Source organism: Balaenoptera physalus, assembly GCF_965194825.1.
Source record: "Balaenoptera physalus genome assembly, chromosome: 20".
Lineage (NCBI taxonomy): Eukaryota > Metazoa > Chordata > Mammalia > Artiodactyla > Balaenopteridae > Balaenoptera > Balaenoptera physalus.
In genome coordinates, this window is record NC_138901.1 from 48416920 (window position 1) to 48442364 (window position 25445).

Below are 25445 nucleotides of genomic sequence, written 5' to 3' on the forward strand. Positions count from 1 at the left end.
AACACCGTGACCTTTTATTCCATTGATTTCTATAGAGAAGCACCGGCATGCTTCAGAAAAGGTCAGTAATTCTAATTGAAGCACACACCAATTTTTTTCTGGTTGCAAAGACGCCCATGGTTTTTGTTGCAAAGAAGATGATGAGATTTAGGGCTGACCATTTGTTACCAGAGAAAGCAATTTTCTCTGTGATGCATTGCTGTTTTTCTTTCACGTGGAAAGCATTGTTTGAAATCAACAATACCCATAAACCAGATTTTCATTATCCATGCTATTTAATGCCCTCGTTTTTATTTCAGAGGCAGTTATATATCTGAGATCAAGGTTGAAATTTCCCTCCTCTGTGGACCTGATTTTGGAAGAAAAAAATGTGAGGAAAAGGATACTGTTAAGTCTCCCATACTTATGGTTGTGAGATTTTTCTTTCCAACAGGAATGGCAGGATTTCAGAATTAGTGCTTTGTGTGAGTTTAAGAATATTTTAACTGTCATTCTTGGACTTTTCATGTAAGAGAATCTGTGGCTTCAGGAATCAGACATACTATAGTTTATTAAACCAAAAATTCACCATGTCCTTTTGGAAAAATCACCTGATTTTCATATTTGTTTTAACTCATATTGCATAAAGATGAAGACTTTAAAACAAATAGTTGTAAAACTGTTGACCAACATGGATGGCTTCTACTTGATAAATATTTAATATTGCAAGATTTCTTTTTTATAATTTGGCTTAGTGTTGGTCTCTGTCCAGAATGAAATGGAAGAAAGAATCGTCCAGTTTTTAATATCTGAAGTCAGGGATTAAAATTGTGTTTTCAGAGCTTTCTGTCTATATTCATTCTGTAGGAAATAATTTGATACAGCAGGTTCTCCATTTTCTTCTCCCAACCCAGCTAAACCAGTTAAATACCCTTATTTTGCTATCTGAAGGCTTTTAACGCATCATTAATAGTTTCTCACACAACCTCAGTTGCTGATTGCACATAAAACATTAAATGTGTTCTCAGACTTCAGTTCAGTTAAGCAGACAGGTCAGCTGCTGTAGTTTGGAACTCTAGATGGCCAGAGTTTTTGAAGCTGATAGGTAGTTTTTTTACATAAGACCACATCACAGATTTTCACCTATATGCACAACTTGAGCTGTCCAGAATGGTTAGCTCTCTATTATTAAAGTACTTATATAGCAGTGCTTTCTTCTGAAATATTTGCATAGCCCTTATCAATAGCAGTCATTTATTCATAATAGTTTATAAATTCCCCTGGTTCTTACTGACTGTAGAAGCTGGGTAATGAGTCAGCTTTATTCTCTTTTGTCTGAGAGGTGGAAACAATTAAGTTATAGACTGATTGGCAGGCCTGAACATGGGAATATGGAAAATTGGCCTTCATTACATATTCTTAGAGGATTGTTATATTAGGAAATTGACCGCCAAGTATCTCCCTTTCTTCTCCTTACAAAGCCTTGGTGGCTCCTCCAATACATGTTCTTGATGTTGGAGCCTAAATAACAGCACTCTAAAATCAGTGCCATCTCCACTCCTTCTGCCTGCCATACTCTCATCATCAGTTAGTTCTGCTGCCTGACAAGAGCAGTCTTGAGTTTGATGACTTATTATCACATCATGAAATGGGAACAAGCTCCTTATCCTCTGTTTATTTCAAAATCTTTATCATCAGTTCAGGGCCGACCTAGTCAGCATTCTGCTAGCTTGAGGTAATAGAAAAATCTATCGTAGTGGCAAAGAGCATGGAGTCTGGAACCAGACCACCTAGATTTGAATCGCAGCTTTGCCTCTTACTACCTGTGTTTTCTGGGTTTTTTTTTTTTGGTTTTTGGCTGCATTGGGTCTTTGTTGCTGCGCACAGGCTTTCTGTAGTTGTGGCAAGTGGGGGCTACTCTTTGTTGTGGTGCGCAGGCTTCTCATTGCGGTGGCTTCTCTTGTTGCGGAGCACGGGCTCTAGGCTTGCAGGCTTCAGCAGTTGTGGCATGCGGGCTCAGTAGTTGTGGCTCGTGGGCTCTAGAGCGCAGGCTCAGTTGTTGTGGCGCATGGGCTTAGTTGCTCCGCGGCATGTGGGATCTTCCCGGACCAGGGCTCGAACCCGTGTCCCCTGCATTGGCAGGCGGATTCTTAACCACTGCGCCACCAGGGAAGTCCAACCTGTGTTTTCGTGGGCAAGTTACTTAACCTCTCTGTGCCTCAATTTCCTGGTTAATAAAATGAAAATAATAACAGTACCTACCTCATAAAGTTATTTTGAGGAATAAATTGGGATAGTTAAATAGACTTAGAACAGTACCTGGCACTTAATAAGTGCTATAAAAGTAGTAAGGGAAGGCCTTACAGAGGAAGTAGAACTTAGTGAAAGCTAGAAGACAATAGGAACTCCTATGAACTTTGTGATGCAAACAAAGTGTGCCAAGCCAACTACCAACAGGTGGCATTAACAAGTACTCATCACAAACAAATGGACTTCCATAATGGTCTGTCAGTAACAAACCTAGCCTAATTATAGAAAGATTTTTTTGTCTTAATAAGATGTGAACTGTTAATGAGGAATGGGTTGTCAACCTCAGTACCTCATATTCCCTTACGTGGTCTCCTCTTACCAGAAAATATATTCTATGTACAACTCGCTAGCAGCTCCAAGCCTTCCATCCAGACTGCATTCACACTATATCTTTCTTACTACTTTTTCTTTTTCCATTACCTTAACCAAACCTTTCTTATTAATTAGAAAGATAAGACCTAATCTCCTCCTTCAACCTACAGTCCCAGAACCACTCCCCTTGTTATGCCCTAAAGCAGTAGTCACATCTCCTAGTAGTAGTCCCTTCCTGACTGCACAAAGATTACCTTGGCCTTAGTGTACTAGCAAATCCTGAGGTTGTTTTAAAAGAACTGTTTAAAGTTCCAGCTCACAGTTGGAATTTTTTTCCCTCTGCTTTGAAGAGAGTCACTATAGTCAGAGCAACTTATTCACACCAGCTCTTTGAAACATGTGTGTTTCAGGTGAAGCCAAAAAAAGTCTAAAGCTAGACTCTAGTCTTTAAACCTCTATTACAAAATAAATATACCTCTAAAACTTCCCAGCTGGTGGGAATGAAATGCTGTCAGGCTTCCCAACTAATAGAGGGTAATAATGAATAACAACAAAGCCATACATAAATAACCCCATTATCATTCTCTTGAACTGGTTAACCTTCTGATTATTAGCCTCTTGACATACTTAATTCAGGTATGAGAGTTCAGGGATGCTCGTAGGACTATTTATTTGATCTTTTTGTCCTATCCCACTGTTCTGACTTTATTTCTATTTTTTAAGGTTGGTGGACACCAGGGAGGCATGTGTTACATGCCCAGAGGTTTCAGAAGCCACTAAATATATCAGACCTGCCTTAATTGGGGGATATGGGGAAGCAGTGGGGCTCTTAGCCACTTCATAGACCAGCTGAGTCTCCAGCTACCAACTCAATTTATTTGAGAGCAGTACTTCAGGGAACTTAATAGACCTACAGTGCACTAGCACAAATCTGTATTTTAGCCGGAGTACAATTTATTTATGTACTACTTATTATATTGGTTTTCTCTCTGTATAATATATGAATGTCATTATTAAAAATTAAGAGCACTGAATTGTTGGTGATAGGTTTAATAATTATGTGTTTTATTGACAGTTTTCCTCTTACTGCTACATCACTTAGAGGTGGCAAGAGAACCCAGATGGTAGATAATAGGATTAGGTTGAAGTGGCATTTTTCCAAAGGAAATATGATATGCATGAGCCAAGCAGAGTTTTGTTTCATGTGTGTGTTGTTTTGGATATGTGGAATACTAATCAGTTAGGGGAAACCAGTATGATAGCTAATTTTTACCACCCTGAGCTCAGACTGAGAAACTCTTCAGGTTACTAGAAGCTCTTTACCAAAACCAGGAGTCCCCTGTGTGGAGGTCTCACAGAGATTAACACTTTTAATTGCTCCCTTGAGTTTCCAATCTGTCCAAAACCAACCCTCGTTCTTTCTCAAAAGTAATACGCAGTATGTGCCCTGTAGAAAACTTTTCTTGGTCTAAGAAAAGGGTTTTTGTCCTCTTATGAAGGAATGTGACTATCACGAATGGACATACTGTTTTTTGGTGCCAAGAAAACTAATACATGAGACCCCATTAATAAGAAGTGAATATAATTTTCCTTTTCAGCAGTGATATCCTTTTGAGATTCTGATCTTTCTTCTTAAGATCAGTACCTTAAAAGAGCTTTTTAAATTGGTTGCCTGTTTTGTGTGTGTTCGTTTTTTTTTTTACTTATTTCCTTTGGCTTTTTCTTGGGGGGGGGGGAATGTTAGGAGGAAATAAGAACATAGTCACATGTGTTCTTCCCATAACAATAGTGCTGATGGTAGCAGCAGCTTCCACGTAATCACTGTTCCCTATGTGCCAGGCATTTATATGTGATTCACATACAACATCTAAACCCGGCAGTAACCCTGTGTAGTAGGTATCGTTGTGCCTCTTTGTTTTTTTTTTATTTTCGATGTGCCTCTTTTATAGAAGTAAAAACAAACTCAGAGAAGTTATTTAACTTGCCTAATGTTACCAAGCTAGTAAGTGACGGAGTCAAGATTCTAACCTGGTCTTTGATTCCAGAGCCTACACCACACTGCCTAAACCCGTTAAACTCCTCATTTTAAAAATATGCTCTCTTCTTAAGTAGAATTATTTTGTTCACCTTTTTTGAGGTTTCATCTTTTGAAAGACAGAGCACAGGTCAAGAACAAAAGCTGGGATTTAGCAGCAACTCCTCTGTGTACCAGCTATGACCTCTGGCTAGTTCCTTCACCTCTCTAAACCTCTTCGCTTATTTGTGTAATGGGAATCTTAATAGGACTTACTTAGAGTAATTAGGGGTAGATGAGGCAAATTAAGTTTAAGCTGGAAGTCTGACACATAGAAAACTCTCAATAAATATCAGCTATTTTTCTTTTTTGATCAAGTTTCTGTGGCTGTGTACATTAAAATCTTTTTGCTTCCTTCTTGTTTTCTCTACCCGATTTTTACACATCAGTCTCAGACTTCTTCTAATATCTTGAATGTTGCCTTGCATTCATCCATCTTTTTTCTCTGTTTTGTCATTGAGTTAGCATGCTCTTTACACCCACTTGGTATCTAGTCAGTATTTATTGATGCTAATGATGGTGGTTAAACAAAGATGCTGTTGGCACCAGTCCTGCAGCCTCTGAGACTGCCTGAGTAATCATGACTCCTAAAAACAGAAAAGGACTCAATCATCTTACTCATAATTGAAGGTCAGAATTTGATGTCAGCATTTGTTTCTGTGGTGATTATGTAGCTTTTTCTGCAGAATTACTTGACAGTTGGAGTAGTCAGGCTTTCTGGCATGAGGCTGATTATCATGCATTCTTAAATTACTTCCTAAAATAGATGCAGCATCATAAAGGTGGGTTAAACAAATATTGATTGTAGTACAGATTTGTTTTAATTGGAGCAAGAGGTCGGGGAGGCTTACATTGAGGGGTAGTTGACTGCCAGGCTCGATCCATCTACATTAGTTCCCTAGTCATCTTGCCCATAATCCTTTTTTGCGTCAAAGAAAATTGTACAAAACTGTTTTTAATCCTAAACACTCCTCCCTTTTCTCTGCCTTTCTGGTATCTCTAATACATTCCTACCTCATTTCTTTGATTGATCCTCAGAAGATTTCTTATTTTTGCTTTTTCCTGCTTCAACCTCCGTTCTCCATGAACACATTTTATTCCTCAGCAACCTTTGTGGGAGTCTAGCAGGGTGTCCTGCATATTATATTTGGGCTCTATGCACTAACAACTCAGCTCTTGACACTGATGTGCATTATTCTAAAGAACATCATATCAGTAAGGTTGAATTTATAACTCATTAATGGTGACATGCTTCCATAATTTCAAAATCCAGATTTTTTTTAATAAAAGAAGGAAAGAATGGGAAAAAAATTTTAATAAAAAAATAAAAACTTTGTGCAAGAAAAAGACGATTGTAACCAAAAGCAAAATTAATACCCCATCTGTGGCAGATTTCATTTAGTAGAAAGTAGAGACTTGTTTATTTCTTACCATATCTAATGTAATATAATATATAAACTTATATTTTCAATTTAGATCTCCCACCAAAGCCTGTCCTATATTTCCAGCAATCTCTAGTTTAGAGTTTTTTGTGGTTCAGTTTTTTTTCTTTTTTTCCCATTTTCTTCTCAAGGACTACTAGCCCAACCCTCTACCCCACCACACACAAAAAGTTAGCTGGGAATTCTTTATATGTACACAGACGTGCACACACATGAATTTTTAAAATTCTCCTTATCTGTTAAAAAAAAATAGGGAATATGAAACTATGCAAGTAAGCATACATGATTCATAGGTACAGGAAAATGTTTATTGAATTGTCAATTTTAGCTTTGTAATTTGACTAAGAAGGGTGGAAGGGGACTTCCCTGGCAGTCCAGTGGTTAAGACTCCACCCTTCCAGTGCAGGGGGCGTGGGTTTGATACCTGGTCAGGGAATTAAGATCCCACATACCACGCGGAGTGGCCAAAAATAAATTAAAAAAAAAAAAAGAAAAAAAAGGGTGAAAGGAATAAGACTTGAAGGAAGTAACTCAGGAGGTAGAAAGAGACAGAGGCAAAGAAAGTTTAAGGTAGAAAAACTTGCCTCTGTGATTTTTTTTTTTAACCTTTGTATTATTTTTCAGTTGCTGGCAAAAGGAGTATCATTATTTAGCCTGTCCACCTGACATTCCTTCACCCCCAGCCTAGATCTGTTGCATGGGGGTAGTTCCAGGTTTTTATGAGGATTAAATGAGGTGAACTATGTTAAAAGTGGCACATAGTAGGCTCAAAAATATTTTTCACCAAACTGAGATCATCCTTCAGCAAACGGTGGAATTGCTTCTTATTTGAGGTTGTGGCCTACTAGTAACAGAACTAAGACTACAGATCCTAGAAGAAGTTAATAAGAGTACCTGTGTGGATTTGGGCAGTTACTTCAGACATCTTTGGATTCAGTTCCTTCCAAAAGGAAAGACTAAAACTCAAAAAGAGAACAAGTAGTCTCTAGAATAACCTACCACTTGTGCTGTGAGAACTCATAGAGATAATTTGTATAAAGTGCTTAGAAAGTGCCTGGCACATAGAGAAAGCTCAATAAGTGTTAGTTGCTTTTATTTTTGTTATTTCTCATGTGTTTTTAAGAAAGTCTTAAGGTGAACCATTTTAGGAAACCTAAGGCAAGTATGTATGTGTTTTTATAGATATAGGCAAATTGCCAATTAGAATGTGCATCTAATTAGAAGTTCAGTAGGAGCTGAAGAAATCTTGATGGTTTCTCACATGTTTAACTAAAGGTTTAAATCTCTGTAGTTATTGGAATTTAGCAATTCTAATAATTTAGAGATTTATCTTTTTAGAAGAATATTTCTTGGTTGTGCTACTTTGTTTCTCTTAACTCCTGTTGGCTGTGTGATGGCAAATCTGGCGTATTCAATCCCAAAGCAGTGCCTAAGGGGCTTTATGAGATTAACAGCCATAACACTTGTGATCTTTGAGTGAATCTGTTGTAATTGCTTGTTTAATTGTCCATCTCCCTTGGTGGGCTATGAACTCAGTGACATCAGTGACGTTCTTTTTTTTTTTTTTTTTTTTTAATTTATTTATTTATTTATTTATTTTTGGCTGTGTTGGGTCTTCGTTTCTGTGCAAGGGCTTTCTCCAGTTGCGGCGAGCAGGGGCCACTCTTCATTGCGGTGCGTGGGCCTCTCACTGTCGCAGCCTCTCTTGTTGTGGAGCACAGGCTCCAGATGTGCAGGCTCAGTAGTTGTGGCTCACGGGCCTAGCTGCTCCGCGGCATGTGGGATCTTCCCAGACCAGGGCTCGAACCCGTGTCCCCTGCATTGGCAGGCGGATTCCTAACCACTGCGCCACCAGGGAAGCCCAGTGACATTCTTATAGACCGTCAAATTTCCAGTGTCTAGAACAGTGTCTGGCACATGCTGCTGTTGAGAATATTTGTTGAAGAACGAAGAGAGTGACTTCCCATTTGAAGACACAGGGCAAGAGAGGGATTCTGAAAGCCACATCATGTAATGCAGTACTGATTTTCTGATTTTTGCTTGGAACCTGGTTTTTGCAACATGCAAATAATGTCAGTCTTATGGATTTCATTTTCTCTCTTGATAGTAAACAGAGTGAGGCAAAATTTCATGGAAAGGGTCAGTCTTAGGAATCATGACCATGTGGGTTTGAATCCAAGCTCTGTGTCAGCAGCTTAACCTGTCCCAGCCTCGATGTGCTCATATCTTAATAGAAATAGTTAAAAATTAGGTATTGTAAGTGAGGATTAAATGAGATGACATATAAAGTGGCACATAAGTAGCTTCAACAGAAAGTTCGCTTCCTTTCTCCTTTTCTTCTCCTCATAGCGCATAATTAAAAGTAATTCAGCTATTCTTTATTTCAAAGTAATCTGCATGTTGTGGTGACATTTGGTTAACAAATGGGAATAGTAGGCAAGCTGCTATGGGAAGCAGCTTGGTGGGGTAGAGAGAGCACTAGACTGAGTCGGGACTGAATGTGACCTTGGGTAAATCACATAACCTCTCTAGCTGAAGTTTGTGTTTCTCTTAAGTGATATTCCCCATTGACTAATAATTGAGAAAGCAGCAAAGGGACTATTTTCTACCCTGTTATATATAAAGAAGCTTCTGAAATGTCAGTATTACCAAAACAAAAAACCACACACAATTAACTCTTTAAAACAACACAGAAATGTTTGTGTCTCTTGGGCACCTGAGGCATCAAGAGCTGCCATCCCCCCCTGCCCCCACCCTTGCATTTGTAATTGTTAATTTGCATCATTCGTTTTTCTGAAGCAAATCAGAACATTTTGAAATCCATATTTCATGGAGCTACTTAACTAATTGCTGCAATCAGCAGCAATTTATTTTATAGCAGCGCTGTTCAGATCGCTCTGAGGTTGGCATACCATGCACAGTGTGTTTTTTACAACCATATTTTTAATGATGAGTTTTAATAAGGGAAAATGGTTAATCTGCTGATATTCTCCTGAAAGTCCTAACTTTGGTCCTGTGTTTTACCTTTACCCAATGCTAACTTAAAAGGCCACAGCGAAGTCATTGACCCAGTGGGTGCACCGGCTGTCGGAGAGGCTGTCCCATTTAGAAGGACCGGGAGAGGGAAAGTGCACCCTGTTTTTCTTCTTGTTTGGAGACCCTCATTCAATTACTCAGAAACAATAATCAGATAGCTGCTGTTCAAGTTAATGGCACCTCTGAGTCCCTGTCAAGAGAGCTTTATTTAATGTGCAACAGACCTGGAGTGATGCAGGTGCCTTTTCAGGCCCTCATTTAATTTAAGCTGCTTTAGTTGGCATGGCAACTAGTTGAGACATCTGGGAGACATTATGCTAGGGATTGAGACTTCAGAGGATTTCTGCTAGAGCAAAGCAGAAACCTTATCATAAAGTGGTGTGTGTTGCTTCTAAATTTCTGCAGCTATATTGTTAAATCTCCAAATTCAGGAATTGTATTTTCCAGAGAAATAAAATTTTTTAAGGTTGGCCTGGTCTTTGGCTTGTTTTCTGTGAAGAAAAAAATGCTTTATTCATGAGGTGAAAAATATTCATTTCAACCCTGAAGAATTTACTTTGCTAAACTAAAACTTGACAGAACTTACTCTGTGCAGAGTGGCTGTTTTAATCACTTTGTAAAAATCATACATTTAAAATTTCCCAGACTTTTATGTTTAAAAGATATTAGAGGATGGGAAAGCATCTCTGCACAAAGGTAAACAAAATGGTCAAGGTAGACAGGGCTGTATGTGGTTTTGCCCTGGACTTTCTGGTTAAATTAAGAGTTTATTAACCTACCCTCATTTTTTTTTAACCCAGCATGTCATCTTCTCAAGAAGCAGAGATATGAAAGTAACACTCTTCTAAACTCTTCTTTCTTAAATATTATAACAGGAGATTGAATGAAAGGTTTTTTAAATTCACAGATCCTGAGGACAGTAACATAGTAATCTAGTTATTTGCGCTTAGCATAGGGAATACCTGCTGGTTTATATTTTCTAAGAAACTGTGCACATATGTATGGGCTCTTAGTATAGAAGAATTGACTTACCATTTGAAATCATGTTTTATATTCATTTTGAATGCCTTGTTTTTCAGGGTTTTTTTGATATCTGGTAATACTTTGCTCTGTGTTAGGTTGAACAATGTGAAATTACTATTTTTGTTGGTCAAAATGGTCAAACATTGTCAGTTCAAATCCAACAGGCCTAGGATGTGAACAACACCCTGATCTGAAAATATATGTTTCGTAATGCTAAGTGAAACGTAAGAATTTTTTCTGAAATTAGTAATTATTTATAAAATATCTGACTAGAACAGTACCCATTCCAGCCAATGTTTTGCTTTTCCCTTTTCTTTGAAAATGTAGTCACTGTTAGAAGAAAGCATATGACATTATTTCATACTTATTCTCTGTTTTTGGCTTTTGTATCAATTCGTTCCTTTTATAAGTCAAAGCAAGATTTTTCAAGTGCCAGCACTGTGAATTCAACCTGATAACTTGAAAACTAAGATGTTTTCTCTCTGCTGTTTGCATGCATACCAACTGTCACCAGTAACAGTAAAGATTCTGGAATCGCAGCTTGGCTGCCTGTTTTATAGATAAGTGAGGCAGAATAGAATCTAACCTGCTCTTCACTTCCATGCAAGAACTTTTCAATCCTGGCAGGAAGAAAAAATTGTCAATAAACTCAGAAGACATGGCTGACATCCCATACAGATGAGTACTGTCTTTAGGAATTTTTTTTCCCTGAGTAAAACTGCAAGTTGATAGTACTTAATACAGGGATAGCAGTTGTGAAGTTTTTCTGGTTTTGTTCTGTTGTTCTGTCTTGGTTTTTTTCCTGTGTAATGTTCTTTTGTTTTCGTCCCTTGAGATTTCTGGAACCAACTCAAGAATATTAGGACTTCTGATTAAGCCTTAATGGTGCAAATAGAAGTTTTTTCCTGTCTCTATCCTATGATTAAGATTTCCTAGTGGGAAAAATTTTTAGTATATACAAGAGGGTTAATATCCTTAATATGTAAGGCACTTTTACAAATAAATTATCACCCCAGTAGAAAACTGAGTAAAGAAACAAGTCTCTCTCTCACTCTTCCTCTCTTTTTCCCTCTCTCATACTTACACATATATATGGCCAATAAACATGTAAACAGTTTTCAATCTGAAAACACAGTTGATAGAACACAAATCTTTACTGCCAGTTCTTCCTGCAGCCCCCCTAAAATGTCAGTAAAGGGTTAGGAACTCAAACTAGAAGAGGCAGAAACCTCTGCTGGCAGTAATGAGAACCCAGAAACAAGTTCTTGCTCAGAACATCAGAGCAGCTCAGGGTTTGGAGGCATCAAGTATCTCAGAAAGTAGGGATGCAGGTAGGCCTAAACACAGAATTGGTTGCAAGCCTGTGTAAGAAGTAGTAAGATGTTCAAATGTTCAGATCGTCTCCTATTCCGCAGGAGACCATATAATGCTTTATTCCCTGGAGGCAGCATGAGCGGAGCTGTGGTGTCTTTGGCCCCATCCCCCACTTATACAGAACACTGGCAACCTGGCCTATGCCCTCCAAGACAGAAGTTTGGAGGGCTCTTCTCTAGAGAAACGGATTAACCAGAGAGAGGATCTATACGTAATTGAGGATCCTTCGTGAAACAAAATTAAAGCTCTATGCCGCCGCCCCCCCACACACACACACACAAAGCTACATTACAGTCAAAACAGTAATAACCTAAAGGCCGATTGATAGGGGATTGCTTAAGTCATGACATATTACATAAATTGGAATACTATTTAAGCACTTTTTTGGGGTGGGTGGGGCTGTGTTGGGTCTTCATTGCTGCGTACGGGCTTTCTCTAGTTGCAGCGAGCGGGGGCTACTCTTCATTGCTGTGCGCGGGCTTCTCATTGCGGTGGCTTCTCTTATTGCGGAGCATGGACTCTAGGCACGCGAGCTTCAGTAGTTGTGGCTCGCGGGCTCTAGAGCGCAGGCTCAGTAGTTGTGGCGCACGGGCTTAGTTGCTCCGTGGCATCTGGGATCTTCCCGGACCAGGGCTCGAACCTGTGTCCCCTGCATTGGCAGGCAGATTCTTAACCACTGCGCCACCAGGGAAGTCCCTATTTAAGCACTTTAAATGATATAAAAGAATTGTATGCCATGGAAAGATATTCACAAGATATTTTAAATTAAAAAATATATATGTATGTGTGTGTGTATGTGTGTGTGTATATATATATAATATGATCTACTTTGTCACGATAATTCCACTACAAGGAATATATCACTAGGAAATAATCAGATTCACATAAAGCTATATATGTAGGATATTTATCTCATGGTTATTTAAAATAGTTTAAAAAATTAGAAATAACTTGGATTTTCAACAATGACAGATTGGTTAAATGAATTATAAATATATCCATACATTAGAACCCTCTACAGTAATAAAAATTCTGCAAGAAAACAGGCAGCAAAGCCATGTGTATGCTATAATCCCAGTTTTAAATATACATATAGGTATGCATACACAACATTTACATGAAGATATTATAATTCAAAGAGGTAGGATTCTATGTAGTTTTTATACTCTTTGGCTTCTTTGTATTTCCCTAGTTCTGTGATGAATTTTTTTTTTTTTAATATTTTGGAAAATTTTTAAAAATACACAAAAGGAGAGATAATAGTATAATATCTATCATATACACAATACCCAGCTTCAGCAATTACTAATCATTTTGCCAGTCTCATTTCCTTTTTATTGAGAGGAGGGGGAAAAGGGAGCTGTATTATTTTAAAGTAGATCCCAACTATCACATTATTTTACCTAAAAATACTTAAATATGCATTTCTAACTGGTAAGGGCCTTAAAAACATAACCATCATAACCTAATAAAATTAGCTAATTCCTTACTATCCCCTAGTTGTCTCAAAGATCTCTTTTTTTAATCAGGTTTGTTTGAATCAGGATCTAAACAAAGTACATACATTGCATTTGGTTATTATATCTCTTGAGACTTTTTATCCCAAACATTCCTCCCTTCCCTTCCCCTCACAACCCCCTCCTTTCTTTCTTTCTTTCTCTCTTTCTCTTTCTCTCTTCCTTCCTTCCTTCCTTCCCGCCTTCCTTTCTCTCTCTCTTTCTCCCTCCCTCTCTTTCTTTCTTTCTCATTGATTTTTTGGAGATATTTTTCCTGGAGAATGATCCACGTTGTGTGTTTAGCTGATTGCTTCCTCATGATGTCTTTTTATTTCCCATATTTCTAGTAAACTGATAATTAGAACTAGAAGATTGATTATATTGTGTTTTTTTGTTTGTTTTTTGTGTTTTTTTTTTAATTTATTTATTTTTATTTTTGGCTGTGTTGGGTCTTCATTGCTGTGCGCGGGCCTTAGGTGCGCAGGGCCCTAGGTGCGCAGGCTTCAATAGATGTGGCACATGGGCTCTGCAGCCGTGGCCCGCAGGCTCTAGAGCACAGGCTCAGTAGTTGCCGTGCACGGGCCCAGTTGCTCCATGGCATGTGGGATCTTCCCGGACCAGGGCTCGAACCTGCGTCCCCTGCACCGGCAAGCGGATTCTCAACCACCGTGCCACCAGGGAAGCCCGATTATATTGTTTTTTAAGACATGAATATTTTCTAGGCAATGGTGTGTATATCACAGGGACATAATATCTTGTCCCACAATAAGTGCTGCTAAGATTGAGTGGTGGATTGAGTTGATGTGGGTCTCATTCCTTTGAAGTGGTTTTAGCAACCATTGATAATTGGTACATTAGATCCATGGTGTCATAGAGGTTACAAAACAGTGATTTTTTTTTCCCCTAATCTATCATTACTTCTGTATTTATTAGCTGAAATTCTTCTATAAAGAACACTGAACATTTAGTATATTTTATTAGAGTTTTTAAAAATATAACTCAAAAGAAAAGAAGGTAAAATTCTAAATTGTGTAGGGCCATTGAAACAATTTAAACATAGTCACTTTCACTATTATGTAACCTTAGGCAGGTTACTTGCCTTCTGTTAGCCTCAATTTTCTCGTCTGTAATTGGGGATACCACTACCTATCTTGTAGGATTGCCATGGAAATTAGATGAGATGATATATTTAAAATACTTAATGGAGTGGCTAATACCTAGTAGGTGCTCAATATATATTCATTCATTCAACAGACATTTACAGGGGACTTACTATATGTAGGCATTGTTTCTTCTGAGACTTTTGGATAGACTTGTGAACAATACAGAGAAAAAACCCTTGCCCTCATGGAGAAGGATTGGAGAGACAGACAATAGATGTAATTAAGTAAATTATGTAGGATAAGTACTAAAGGAAAAAAGAAAAAGTAGGGCTTTGCTAGGGGGTAGCAATTGGACAAGGAATGCAGGACACATTATTAGAGTAGTCAAAGTTGGCCTCAATCGAAAGATAAGAGTGAAGCAAAGACACAAAGGAGGTGAAAGAGTTAGCCAAGTAGATGTCTGGGGAAGCACAGTCCAGGCAGAGAAAAAGGAAAGGCCTAAGGTTAGTATGTGTCTAGCATTTTCAGAGAACAGCAAAGAGGAAAGTGACAGGAGGTTAGAGAAGGAAGAAAGCCAGATCATTTATGGCCCTGCAAGGACATTTTAAGGACTTTGACTTTTCCTCTATATGAAATGGGAAGGTTTTGCAGGAAAGTGACATAACCTGTCTTTCGTTCTAAAGCATGATTATGTGAAGTGCATCTAAAAAATAAGATGAATTGATGAATGGAAAGGGCCATGGATAAATGTGCACTGAAGCAAATATGACAAAATGTTAAGTGTAAATCTAAGTGGTAAGCATATATATGGTGATTGCTGTTTAATTCTTTCAAGTTTTCTGTGTGTTTGGAAATTTTTATAAGAAAAAAATTTTTTTAACTATTAAGATAACTAAATCTAACCTTGATAATAATATTGTAATTTAACTGATGTGTATCATCTTATAGAAAGATTCTAACATGTCACTGAAAACTCCTATAAGGAAATTCTACATGCCAAATCTCATTTCCTCACTAACCTTCATTATGAAGTAGAATATATTTCTTTGGAGAGAGCCTGGTTAATAAAACCTAACATAGAAATTAAACCTAAGAGTATAAAAACCTTAAAATTGCATTTTCTATATAATAAAGTGACTCAATATACAGACAAGATATAACAGTGAAAAATGTATTCTGGCTACTGTGTTTTAGAAATCTAGGCGTCTTGGGCCAGGGTGGTAAGAGTGGACATGATAAGAAGTGCTCTAATTCTGTGGCTAAGTTTTGAAAGAACCAATAGGATTGGAGGCAGAGTGAGAGAGGGATAAAGGTTGACTCCAAGGTCTGTGGTTTGTGGTGTGACCAACTTGCTGGAAAAATAGGGGTTTGCTGTGGGAAAGCCTGCACCTACAAAGTGTGTGGTGGGGGAAAGATAGAGAATACATCTTGGACATGTTAGTTCGAGCTGTCAATTAGACATCCCGTGGAGATGATGAGTAGACAGTTTGATAGACAAGGCTGGACTTAAGGAAAGAAGATTAACTAGAGATACAAAGTTGGGAGTCATCAGCATGGATGTTATTTAAAGTCATGGGACTGGAGCCCATTACCCTAGAGAGTGAGTATCGAAAGAGAAGAGGACCAGTGACTTCCCTGGCGGTCCAGTAGTTAGAACTCTGTGCTTTCACTGCCAAGGGCCCAGGTTCAATCCCTGGTTGGGGAACTAAGATCCCGAAAGCCATGCTGCATGACCAAAAAAAGAGAGAGAGAGAGAGAAGAGGACCAAGCCTCTTTCCCAAGCACTTAATTTTGAAATGCCCCTCTTGAAATTCCCCAAGAGGGGCATTTCAAAATTAAGTGCTTGGGAAAGAGCACCAACAAAGGAGGACTGAGAAGAAAGAACCAGAGAGGGAGAAGGAAAGTCAACAGTTGGGTGTCCTGCTAGCCAGTTGAAGAAAATGTCTCAAGGAGGAGGGCGTTTCCAACTGTGGTGTGTCGAGCGTTGTCAGTTATTCTCCCTTACTCCCAAGTTGTCCCTTTTCCTACCTGTTTTTGCTACAACATTAAATGAGAAGTGTTTTTAAATCCTTCTCCCCAAATAATCACTTACTACAAGAGACTTTTTAAAGCTCATAAGGGTAAGATACAAAGCCTAACATCACTTTTTGAAAATTTAAGTTTTGAAGGCAGATTCCTTCTCGTCTTTATTTTTTATAAGCCCAGCATTTACCCTTAAAACAAGCATGTAAATGCTAAAACAAGAGCCCCAGGACCTCTTAGTTCATTTATAGCTAATGGTAAGCACCCTAAGACTATAGCCTCCATAATATCTTTCTGGAAGAAGAATTTTAGGATCTGAGGAACTATGTAAGAAAGCAAAATAACTGACATTTTTTGTCTTGCCTTTCCCTGCTTTCAGGTGCACAGGGCCTGGGAAGCCTTACTGTTTTACTCAGAATGTGAAACTGACTTTTACAAGGTGTCAAAAGAATTTGAATCCTGGTAGGAGCCTCCTAAAGTCAAAGGCCCTCTCCCCTTGTCTTAAGGAAGCTTATATTATTTAAATCATAAAACTCACCCAGACTTTTAAGGAGTTCTTAACTGCAGGCAGAGTAAGACATGAATCTTTCCTTTTCTAGATCAAGCAAAAGGTGATGCCTTCACAAGAGTCCTGAATTCCCATCTCCATTGCTCCCTGTGCCCCAGCCTTTGATCATCTGCCTTGTGTTGATTGAGCAAAACCCTGAGGGTATAACAGAGTGCAAAGCATGGGAAGCTTAAAATTTAGTAAGGGAAGTATAAATGTATAAAAAGTTAAATAATGAATTCAGTTGTGAAGATTGTAGAGAGATTTGGATTTGAACTAACCATTTTGCATATTTTTAGGAGTGCCATACTTTATAAAGTAACTTAAGCCACAGTTGATAGGTAGGTTGTCATCTTTTCCATTGGTGCCATGGTGGCCTAGGGTGAGACCAACAACCCTCTCTTGGGGTCAAAGGACACTCCAGTAACATGTCTGAATAGACCCTCAGACTGGTCTTCACACTCTTCCTGGCCCAGCTGTCACTGAAAATATTTACCCTTATTTTTCTCTTTTATAATGTTAATTATAGTGAAGTCACTTGGTTGTTTACTTCTGCTAACTTTTTAAAATTCTTTAGTTTTGGCAGTGTTTTATCTCGTGAGGGCTGGAATTGTCACCTCTTTCATGCTGTCTAGAAGCTTTCTTTCCCTAAGCTTTTTCCAGCCTTAAGAACAGAAGTTATTTAGGCCTGGTACCTACTTTGCAGGGATTGGGGGCTGAATTCTCAGAACTTTCCTTAACTTGAAACCTCAAGATATGTTGTCACAGAATTGATGCAGAGTGACCTACATAAAATTATCGTCTCTCCTCAACCACTCAGCTCAGATCATGTCAAAGTTTTTCTTTATCAGATTTTGCGAGGTAAGATTTTCTTTATGAAGAAAAAGGTAGTGTCACTGTATAAATGAAATGTTTTGCTTTTCATTTGAACTAATCTGACCTTCCAAGGCTTACTTCTTCCCTAACAACTTCTTTCTTTTGACCAAGGTATATTTAATAATTTCTATACTTGATGTTAAATAAGAGGCTTTTAAGGGTAGCCAAGTGGTTCTTATTTTCGGTGATGGAAGAGAAGGCCCTATCTAATTCATTAGGTAGCCGAGGGGGTTAATATAGGGAGGTAAATAAGCAAGATGGTTTGTCAAACAGGAATGCTTTGTCACAAAGTTTCCACTAAACAGCCTTTAGTAGGAGTGTGTGGCTGGCATCAGATGACTAAATTGAAAAGGAACTGTGTTCCCTATGGATAACATACATTCTTCAAGCCAGCAGTAGGTGGGCCTGGCCTGAGTGTTGGCAGGCGTGCCTGAGTTCAACTCTAGAAAAGCAAAATGACTCTTCAAGCATGGAGGAGACTGACAGAAACAGCCAGCTAACTAATTCTCTAGGCTGGCTCATTAAAGAGCACTGACTCGACAGAAAAGCGATTTGGGCTGACATTGTTGGAGCTTCCTCTGGCCATCAGGTGTGTCCTTCAGAATTTTGCTCTTACAAATGGAGAGTTGTTTAAAACTGAAAGTTTTCTTACCTAGTAAAATACTTTTTTTCTCCCACGGGATTCAAAGAATTAAGACATTCTTTATAAAAATTGACAAGCATCTGCCAAAAGAATTAAAGTACATACACAGTGTTAAAGCTAGAAAGTTCACCTTCTATAGATTTGGGGATGGGGGTGGGGTGGGGGTAGAGGGGAGATATTGGATATTGGATCTTTTTTTCACACTTGTAAAAAAAATGGGATTTGCTATATTTTATTCAGAAGACTCAACCTCGAAGCTGTGATCTTGAGCAGTGCTAAAGCCTACAGTCTTTCAAGATGTCAAAAATATTTTTAAAGTAATTACCCTCTTGATTCTTAGTGGTGGAGAATACTACCAACAAACCTGGGCAAGTTTCTGAATTTTGTCTCATCAATGAAGATCTGTCCTGGGAAAGGCTCCCTGCTGGTTGATGGGAACTATTTTGTGGGAGCAGCTCACAATCACGGGTTGAGAGTATCAATAGCAGAGCTCCAGTAGCCACACTTGTGAACAATTCAAGGTTACTGGTCTGGTCAGCCTTAACTCCAGTGCTTGGAACGCTTGTCTATATACTTAAACCTAAATAATCTTTCGAATTATGGACATTATCTCTAGACTGTTCAAACCTTTGATGACATTTTATTTTACTGTAGCAAAATTATAGTTTTTTGAGGTAGGACTAAGTCAAGCTTTTAATAATGTTCATTATGCAGTTATTTAGAGAACAATTTAAAATACTGTACTCTTGTCTCTATGGTTTTCCCCAAATCGTTGGTTGAGTAAAAGGAATTAAGTATCTGCAGTTAAATCTGTTTGTTGTTTCAGGTTTGAAATATCTCCATTCAGCTGGCATTTTACATCGAGACATTAAGCCAGGGAATCTCCTTGTGAACAGCAACTGTGTTCTAAAGGTAGCTTTTCAGTTTATTTAAACATGTAAGAAAAAATTGGAACGTCAAGGCATGTTTAAGAACATGTTTTTGTGAAAGAAATGGTTAAATTTATTTTCATCACTTTACCAAAAATTAAAGAACCCAGTGTTCTCTAGCAATATCTAGCAATATCACTAGTCATGGACATAGTAACTAACTTGTAGTCTTGGCTCATGGTTTCTTCATGATATTTTGCACATGTTTTGGAAACATTGGAATTGGAATTGCAGTGTGACTAGAAATAAGAATAGAGAAGGTGATTTCTTTTCAGATTGTTCCCTTATAAAGGAAGTGTATGTCGGAAGAAAGATTGGAAGACCAGTAAGCTTCTACTTACGTAAGAATCAAGTGTGGCTTTTAAGAAGACTGTCTATGTTTTTGCACAGCTAACATTTTTATATGCTGTTTGACTGAGGCAGCAAAGTAGGGAAATAGAAACATTTAAAAGTGAAAATACTAAGCCAGGAAAGGGTCAAATGTATTTCCATGGTATACAGTAGCCAATTCTCAGTTATCCCTCTGAAAGGGTATTGATTACAGGATTTATTATGGTTAGCAGCCCGCAAATCTCAAGATGTCAATTTCAGTTTTTTAGTCTTACCCCAGTACCATCCCCACCCCATTGTCTTTTGTTAGAGTGGCTCACAAATAGCAAAATCCACATGTGTACATATACCCTACCCCTAATAGAGATGTGTATTAGCAGAGCTCCTAAATAGTGAGGGGCCCACCATATTTTTCCCTATCATAGAAATTAGAGATAAGGGCCTTCCTAGAGCTGAGTCATGTCTGTGTAAGCAAATTAAAATTCCTTTTATTTTATGAGTGGCTAAAGTATTATATGGTGCTTCAGTCTACAGTAAATATTCTTAACATTTCAACTAATATATTTGAAAAAGAAAAGAACTGTTTATAAGTGTTGTCTTATTTTAAACATAATCAAGACTGTCATTAGTACTTAGCTTGTTGGCAGTTAAACTAAACCTTAAAACCAAGTATATAAATGAATTTCACTTTTATCTTAAATGCTTTCTTTAAACTGCGGGCCAATTTTCTTCAAAAGCTGATGTGTTATACTGCTTTTGAATAAAAAATTTCCCTTCACTCTATCCTTGAAGAACTCTGTTCCTGTTTTAACTCTAGAAAGATTTAAAACACCTATTTTTCATATCTTCCCTGAAAACAACTAATATTGTAGTTCATTCTTTTGTTGTTTCAACAGAAAATTAATTGTCCCAAAAACCACTGAAGTAAATATTCCTTCTATAGGTCATTGAGTTCATTCCCCTGCCACCTTTTCACTTTTTAAAAAGAGCTGTAGGGACTTCCCTGGTGGTCCAGTGATTAAGACGCCACGCCCCCAGTGCAGGGGGCCCGGGTTCAATCCCTGGTCAGGGAACTAGATCCTGCACGTGGCAACTAAGACCCGGCGCAGCCAAATACATAAATATTTTTAAATAAAAATAAAAAAATAAGAGCTGTAACCTATCCCCATAAGCTATTTTAATTCTTAAAAAAAAAAATTAAGAACGTTATAGTCAGGGACTTCCCTGGTGGTGCAGTGGTTAAGAATCCGCCTGCCAATGCAGGGGACACGGGTTCGAGCCCTGGTCCAGGAAGATCCCACATGCCGTGGAGCAACTAAGCCCATGCACCACAACTGTTGAGCCTGCGCTCTAGAGCCCGCGAGCTACAACTACTGAGCCTGTGTGCTGCAACTGCTGAAGCCCGTGCACCTACAGCCTATGCTCCACAACAAGAGAAGCCACCGCAGTGAGAAGCCCGCGCACAACAATGAAGACCCAGCACAGCCAAAAATAAATAAATAAGTAAAGATTTTGTAAATAAATAAATAAATAAATCCTGTTTTTTTTTTTTTTTAAAAAAAAACCTTATAGTCAGGAATTCTTTGTCCTATTCAGACCAAATCACTTTATGACAATTTAAGCCAGTTTCTTCTTATTTCAGTTTCTGGTTGGAGAACTTCACAAAGCATTTGTGTAGAATCTGTCATGCTTGATGCCATTAACTGCTTGCAGTCCATTTTCCAAATCGTTACGGTATTGTAACCTCTGGCTACATGAATGAGTAACTAAAAGAAAATGTCATTTATGAATAAACAACATACAGATCAGAACAAATTGAAATTTTGCTCTGTTCCTTTAACTTGTCTTAGCAACCTACTTTTAAAAGCCAGAGTAGAGTGCCAGTCTACTGATGCTAATTCTCTCTTTTAAAATGTAAAAATGCATAGAAAATAATTATGATAAAACATTTTTTTTTAATTAACATCCTTTCAGATTGTGAATATATTTTGTTTACTGTTAGGCACAAAACAGATAATTTTGCTGGAAATCGCAATATCTTTTTGGTTATCTGACCATATAAGCTTCTTACTTTGAATTTAGCCTGTCTTCCAGATAAATTGCCAAAAATGATTCCAGATCTGTTTTATAAGAGAAAACATTTTCTGCTGGGTAGGTGGTTGGTTTTTTTTTTTTTTAGTATAAATACAAGAAAAATAAAGTGGATTTAAGTTCTTTCCTTTAGTTTTATTTTGTTTTAAAAGATATCCTAAAATTTTTTGGCCAAGTAATAGAGCGTTTAAATATTATGTGTTATTTGAACACTGGCCTTTGGGAGGATTTGATAAACAACATATGCGTTTTTTCCTTTTTGGTATAGTTTTTTTGTGTGGTCTGGAAATTTACTTTCATTTTTAAGTTTTAAAGATGTTGGCTTTATACTTCTTCATCCCCACATACAAACATGAATTCATTTGATGTGACCAGACATAATACATTCAAGATAAAAAGAGAGGATTGCCAAAAATTAGGGGTAAAATTTGCTTTCTTTAAAGCAGTGGTTTTCAAATTTTTTTAAGCCTCCAGACCCTTTTTTCAGATGAAATATTACGCTGGGACCTCAACTTAGAAGACAGATAAAAAGTGTTATTTTGTCCCTTATAATATTGGCTCAGAGTTAATCAGTGAGAACACTGGAGCTTAGATGGTCATTCCTCTCTTATCCTCAGTGCTCCCAGTTTTTGTTTTGGTTGCCCAGTATCAAGAAAATCTTAATTCCTGAAAATAAGCAGAAGTTGCTGGTGGTGGCACTGCTGCTATTTACTAACAGCTCACCTTGCAACCTCCAAATATTTTTCACTTAAACAGAAAGAGCAAGAAAAGATTTATTCCTAGGTCTGCATGTAAATTAACCAGTCTTTCTCATTTACCATTATGTCTCCAAGTTCTAGCATACTGTCTAAAATATAACAGGCACTCAATTAATTAAATGTTTATGGTGTGAAGAAATGAAGGAACCTGTTAGCATTGGTATTCTACAGTGTGCTACATTTTGACATATTCACACATTTGAGTGTGTATTTTAAATAGATACATGTGAAGTTTAGGTAAAATGTTAACGGAACTCCTGAAGTACCTCCTCAGAACTGGATTCAGCAGGACTCCGTTTGAAACCCATAGCTTTAAAGAAATTTTACCGTATATATTCCATTGAGGTAGTGAACACATGGGAATTTCCTCCAGTCCAGTGGTTAGGACTTGGCGCTTTCATTGCCGGGGCCCCAGGGTCCATCTCTGGTGGGGGGAGCCAAAATCTTGCAAGCCATGTGGTGGGCCAAAAACAAACAAAAAAAAGATAGTGAACATAGTTAGCTCAGGAGGTCTTCAAGATTTTCCTTGTAATATCTTCCTCCATAAGCCAGCCTTGAAAATAAATTAGCTTGATTTGTTCATTAAACCTAGAAGTATGCATTCAGCTGCTTTTTGTTTGTTTGTTTAGCTACAATTGAAAACAGATGAAAAGTGAAAAGCATATCTTATAATATATCATTTTATATAAAAATATGGAAGTTTGAGAATTTTCTTCCCTTTCATCCAAATAAGATCAAATTATATTGACACAAATATACTCTACCTATATCATTGAAAACTTTTCAAAGTTCAGAGGTCTATCAAGATTTTAGTTTTTTGTTATTTTGTTTTACTTTTTCACTTGTAAATATATTTGTTTGACAATATTTTGATAATCTTTTCTATTTAGATTTGTGATTTTGGATTGGCCAGAGTGGAAGAATTAGATGAATCCCGTCACATGACTCAGGAAGTTGTTACTCAGTATTATCGGGCTCCGGAAATCCTGATGGGCAGCCGTCATTACAGCAATGCTATTGACATCTGGTCTGTCGGATGTATCTTTGCAGAACTACTAGGACGAAGAATACTGTTTCAGGCACAGAGTCCCATTCAGCAGGTATGATTTCACTTGAGGCTTTAGGAGCTTTTCAATTCTGTTACAGATTTAAAGGAAAAACCATCTTGCACACGTCTTGGGCTTATTCATTGTACTGTCTAAATTGCTTTTAGCAAATTCAAGTTCACTTAAAATTCAGAAAGTTATGAAGTTGAAGATTACAGAGAGATTGATTTTGCAACTTACGAGCCTATTAGAGGGAATGTTGACTTTATTACACACACTGATGCATGGCAGCAGACTCCGATGTAACAGTTTGCACAGGTGTAATCTTCAGTGGTTAGAGGGCCTCTGTTCTTTCTAACTGAATGGATCTGACATGAAAATGTATTTGGTGACTTAATGTACTTACACTTTGTGCTTAGAATATAAATTTTAAGTGTTGACTTCTTTATGAACATTTAGAAACCTTTCTAACCTTTATTGAGCTAAAATATTTAAATGTGGCAGAGAACATCAGGAGCTGATTAAACTGTAGCTTTAGGAAACCGTTCATGATATTATACTTTAACTGTCTGTCTTTATAGCTAATTCATTACTACCCATATTTTCTTTGGGGTAATTCCTAAGTATTTTTTATTCATAAATTTTAACAATATTGTTTGCGTGAGAATAACGTAACAATGATGAGTCAGGCCGTAGAATCAAATTGGTGGGTTCAAATCCTAGCTCTGCCATTTGCTATCTATCAAATCTTGGGCAAGTTAAACTGTTCCTGAGGATTGTTGTGCAGATTAAATGAAGTGGTAAAGCTGAAAGTAAGGCCTGGGGTCTAGTAAGCACTTAGACAATGTTAGCAGTTATGTTGGTGGTCGTGGTGTGCCAGGGTGTGAGGGATACAGCCATAAATAAGACAAAGCTTTGTGAAACTTTCACATGAGATAGAAAATAAGTATACCAATAAATATCCCAAGTAATGATAAATTCTATGAAGAAAAAATTAAACCAGGTTAGGGATAGAGAATGATGATGGAGCAGAGCAGTGCTAAAGGACTCTTTGAAGGGTAACATTTGAGGAGTGACCCAAGTGAAATGAGGGAGCAAGATACCGGGAAGAATTATTCCAGGAAAAGGGACAACCAGAAGGTGCCTGGACAGAGGTGAGGCCAGGAGCATACCTGGGACAAAAGGGACAACCAGTATAACAAAGCCCTTTGAGGCAGGAACAAGTGTGGCGTGTTGGAGGGATGGCTTGATTAAGGAAAAGTATGTAAGAGATGAGGTCACAGAGAAAGAGCCTGACCTGATAAGGACTTTGGATTTTATTCGATCCAAAGTGTGATGGAAAGCTCTCTGTTTTTGAGCAAGGGTTTTGAGCAAGGGAGTGTTAAGATTTGATTGATCACGTTTTAAAAGATCACCCTAACTATTGTGTATCTTTGTAAATAATTCATGCACTTGACCAAAAGTGAAATCATTTCCTTTATGCTCTATCTACCAAGAATTGTTAACTGATACATTAGAAACTATATATGCTCTGATCAACATTTAAATTTATTTCTGTGCTATACATTCAGTCTTTTTGTTTAAGTTTACATCTTTAAAAACTGATCCTGGTGATAAAAAATTATCATATATAATCTAATGTTGGATACTATTGATAATATTCACTTTACTATTCAATTTCTTTGGAAGGTAGAGTTTAACAGACTTACCTGTAAGATGGTATGTCATATCTGGACATAAGCTGCCATACAGAAAAGCTTAAGTAAAAATTAAGATGTTGTTCAAATACTATATATTGAACAAGGATCTTGGGTTGCTGCTGAAAAGAATGTACAAAGGAAAGTGTGAAGCAACTGGAACGGGATTCAAATATCTCGTTTTCTAGAGAAATAACATAGGTCTTGAGTTTGCCAGTCTGATGTAGCCGCTGAAGTCTCCTTCACATCTATCAGTCATCAGTGTATTTTGGAGTGAGAAATCAAGATCTAAAATGAAAAAAGAGTCTAACTTCTAAATGGAAGTAGATATTTTCTGTAGCATTTTCTCTTTTATCT

The 25445-nt window shown here is 37.6% G+C and overlaps 1 protein-coding gene and 1 long non-coding RNA gene across 8 annotated transcripts in view; one reads left to right on the top strand and one right to left on the bottom strand.

Annotated features, from left to right (window-relative positions):
• NLK (nemo like kinase) overlaps positions 1-25445 on the top strand; it is a 148402-nt gene that overhangs the window by 105411 nt on the left and 17546 nt on the right. For all 7 annotated transcript variants that reach the window (XR_014257664.1, XR_014257665.1, XM_082442281.1 and 4 more), the window contains exons 4-6: positions 17473-17579; positions 19064-19149; positions 23236-23445. Coding sequence is in view for 5 of the 7 variants with exons in the window: in XM_082442281.1 (XP_082298407.1) it covers positions 17473-17579; positions 19064-19149; positions 23236-23445 (403 nt within the window). In the remaining 2 variants the exon portion in view is untranslated. The remainder of the gene's footprint in view (positions 1-17472; positions 17580-19063; positions 19150-23235; positions 23446-25445) is intronic.
• Positions 1807-15918, bottom strand: LOC309650671. Its single transcript, XR_014257675.1, has 2 exons — positions 4540-15918; positions 1807-4509 (listed from the first exon to the last, which is right to left on the bottom strand). It is a non-coding gene; the product is annotated as an uncharacterized lncRNA (long non-coding RNA).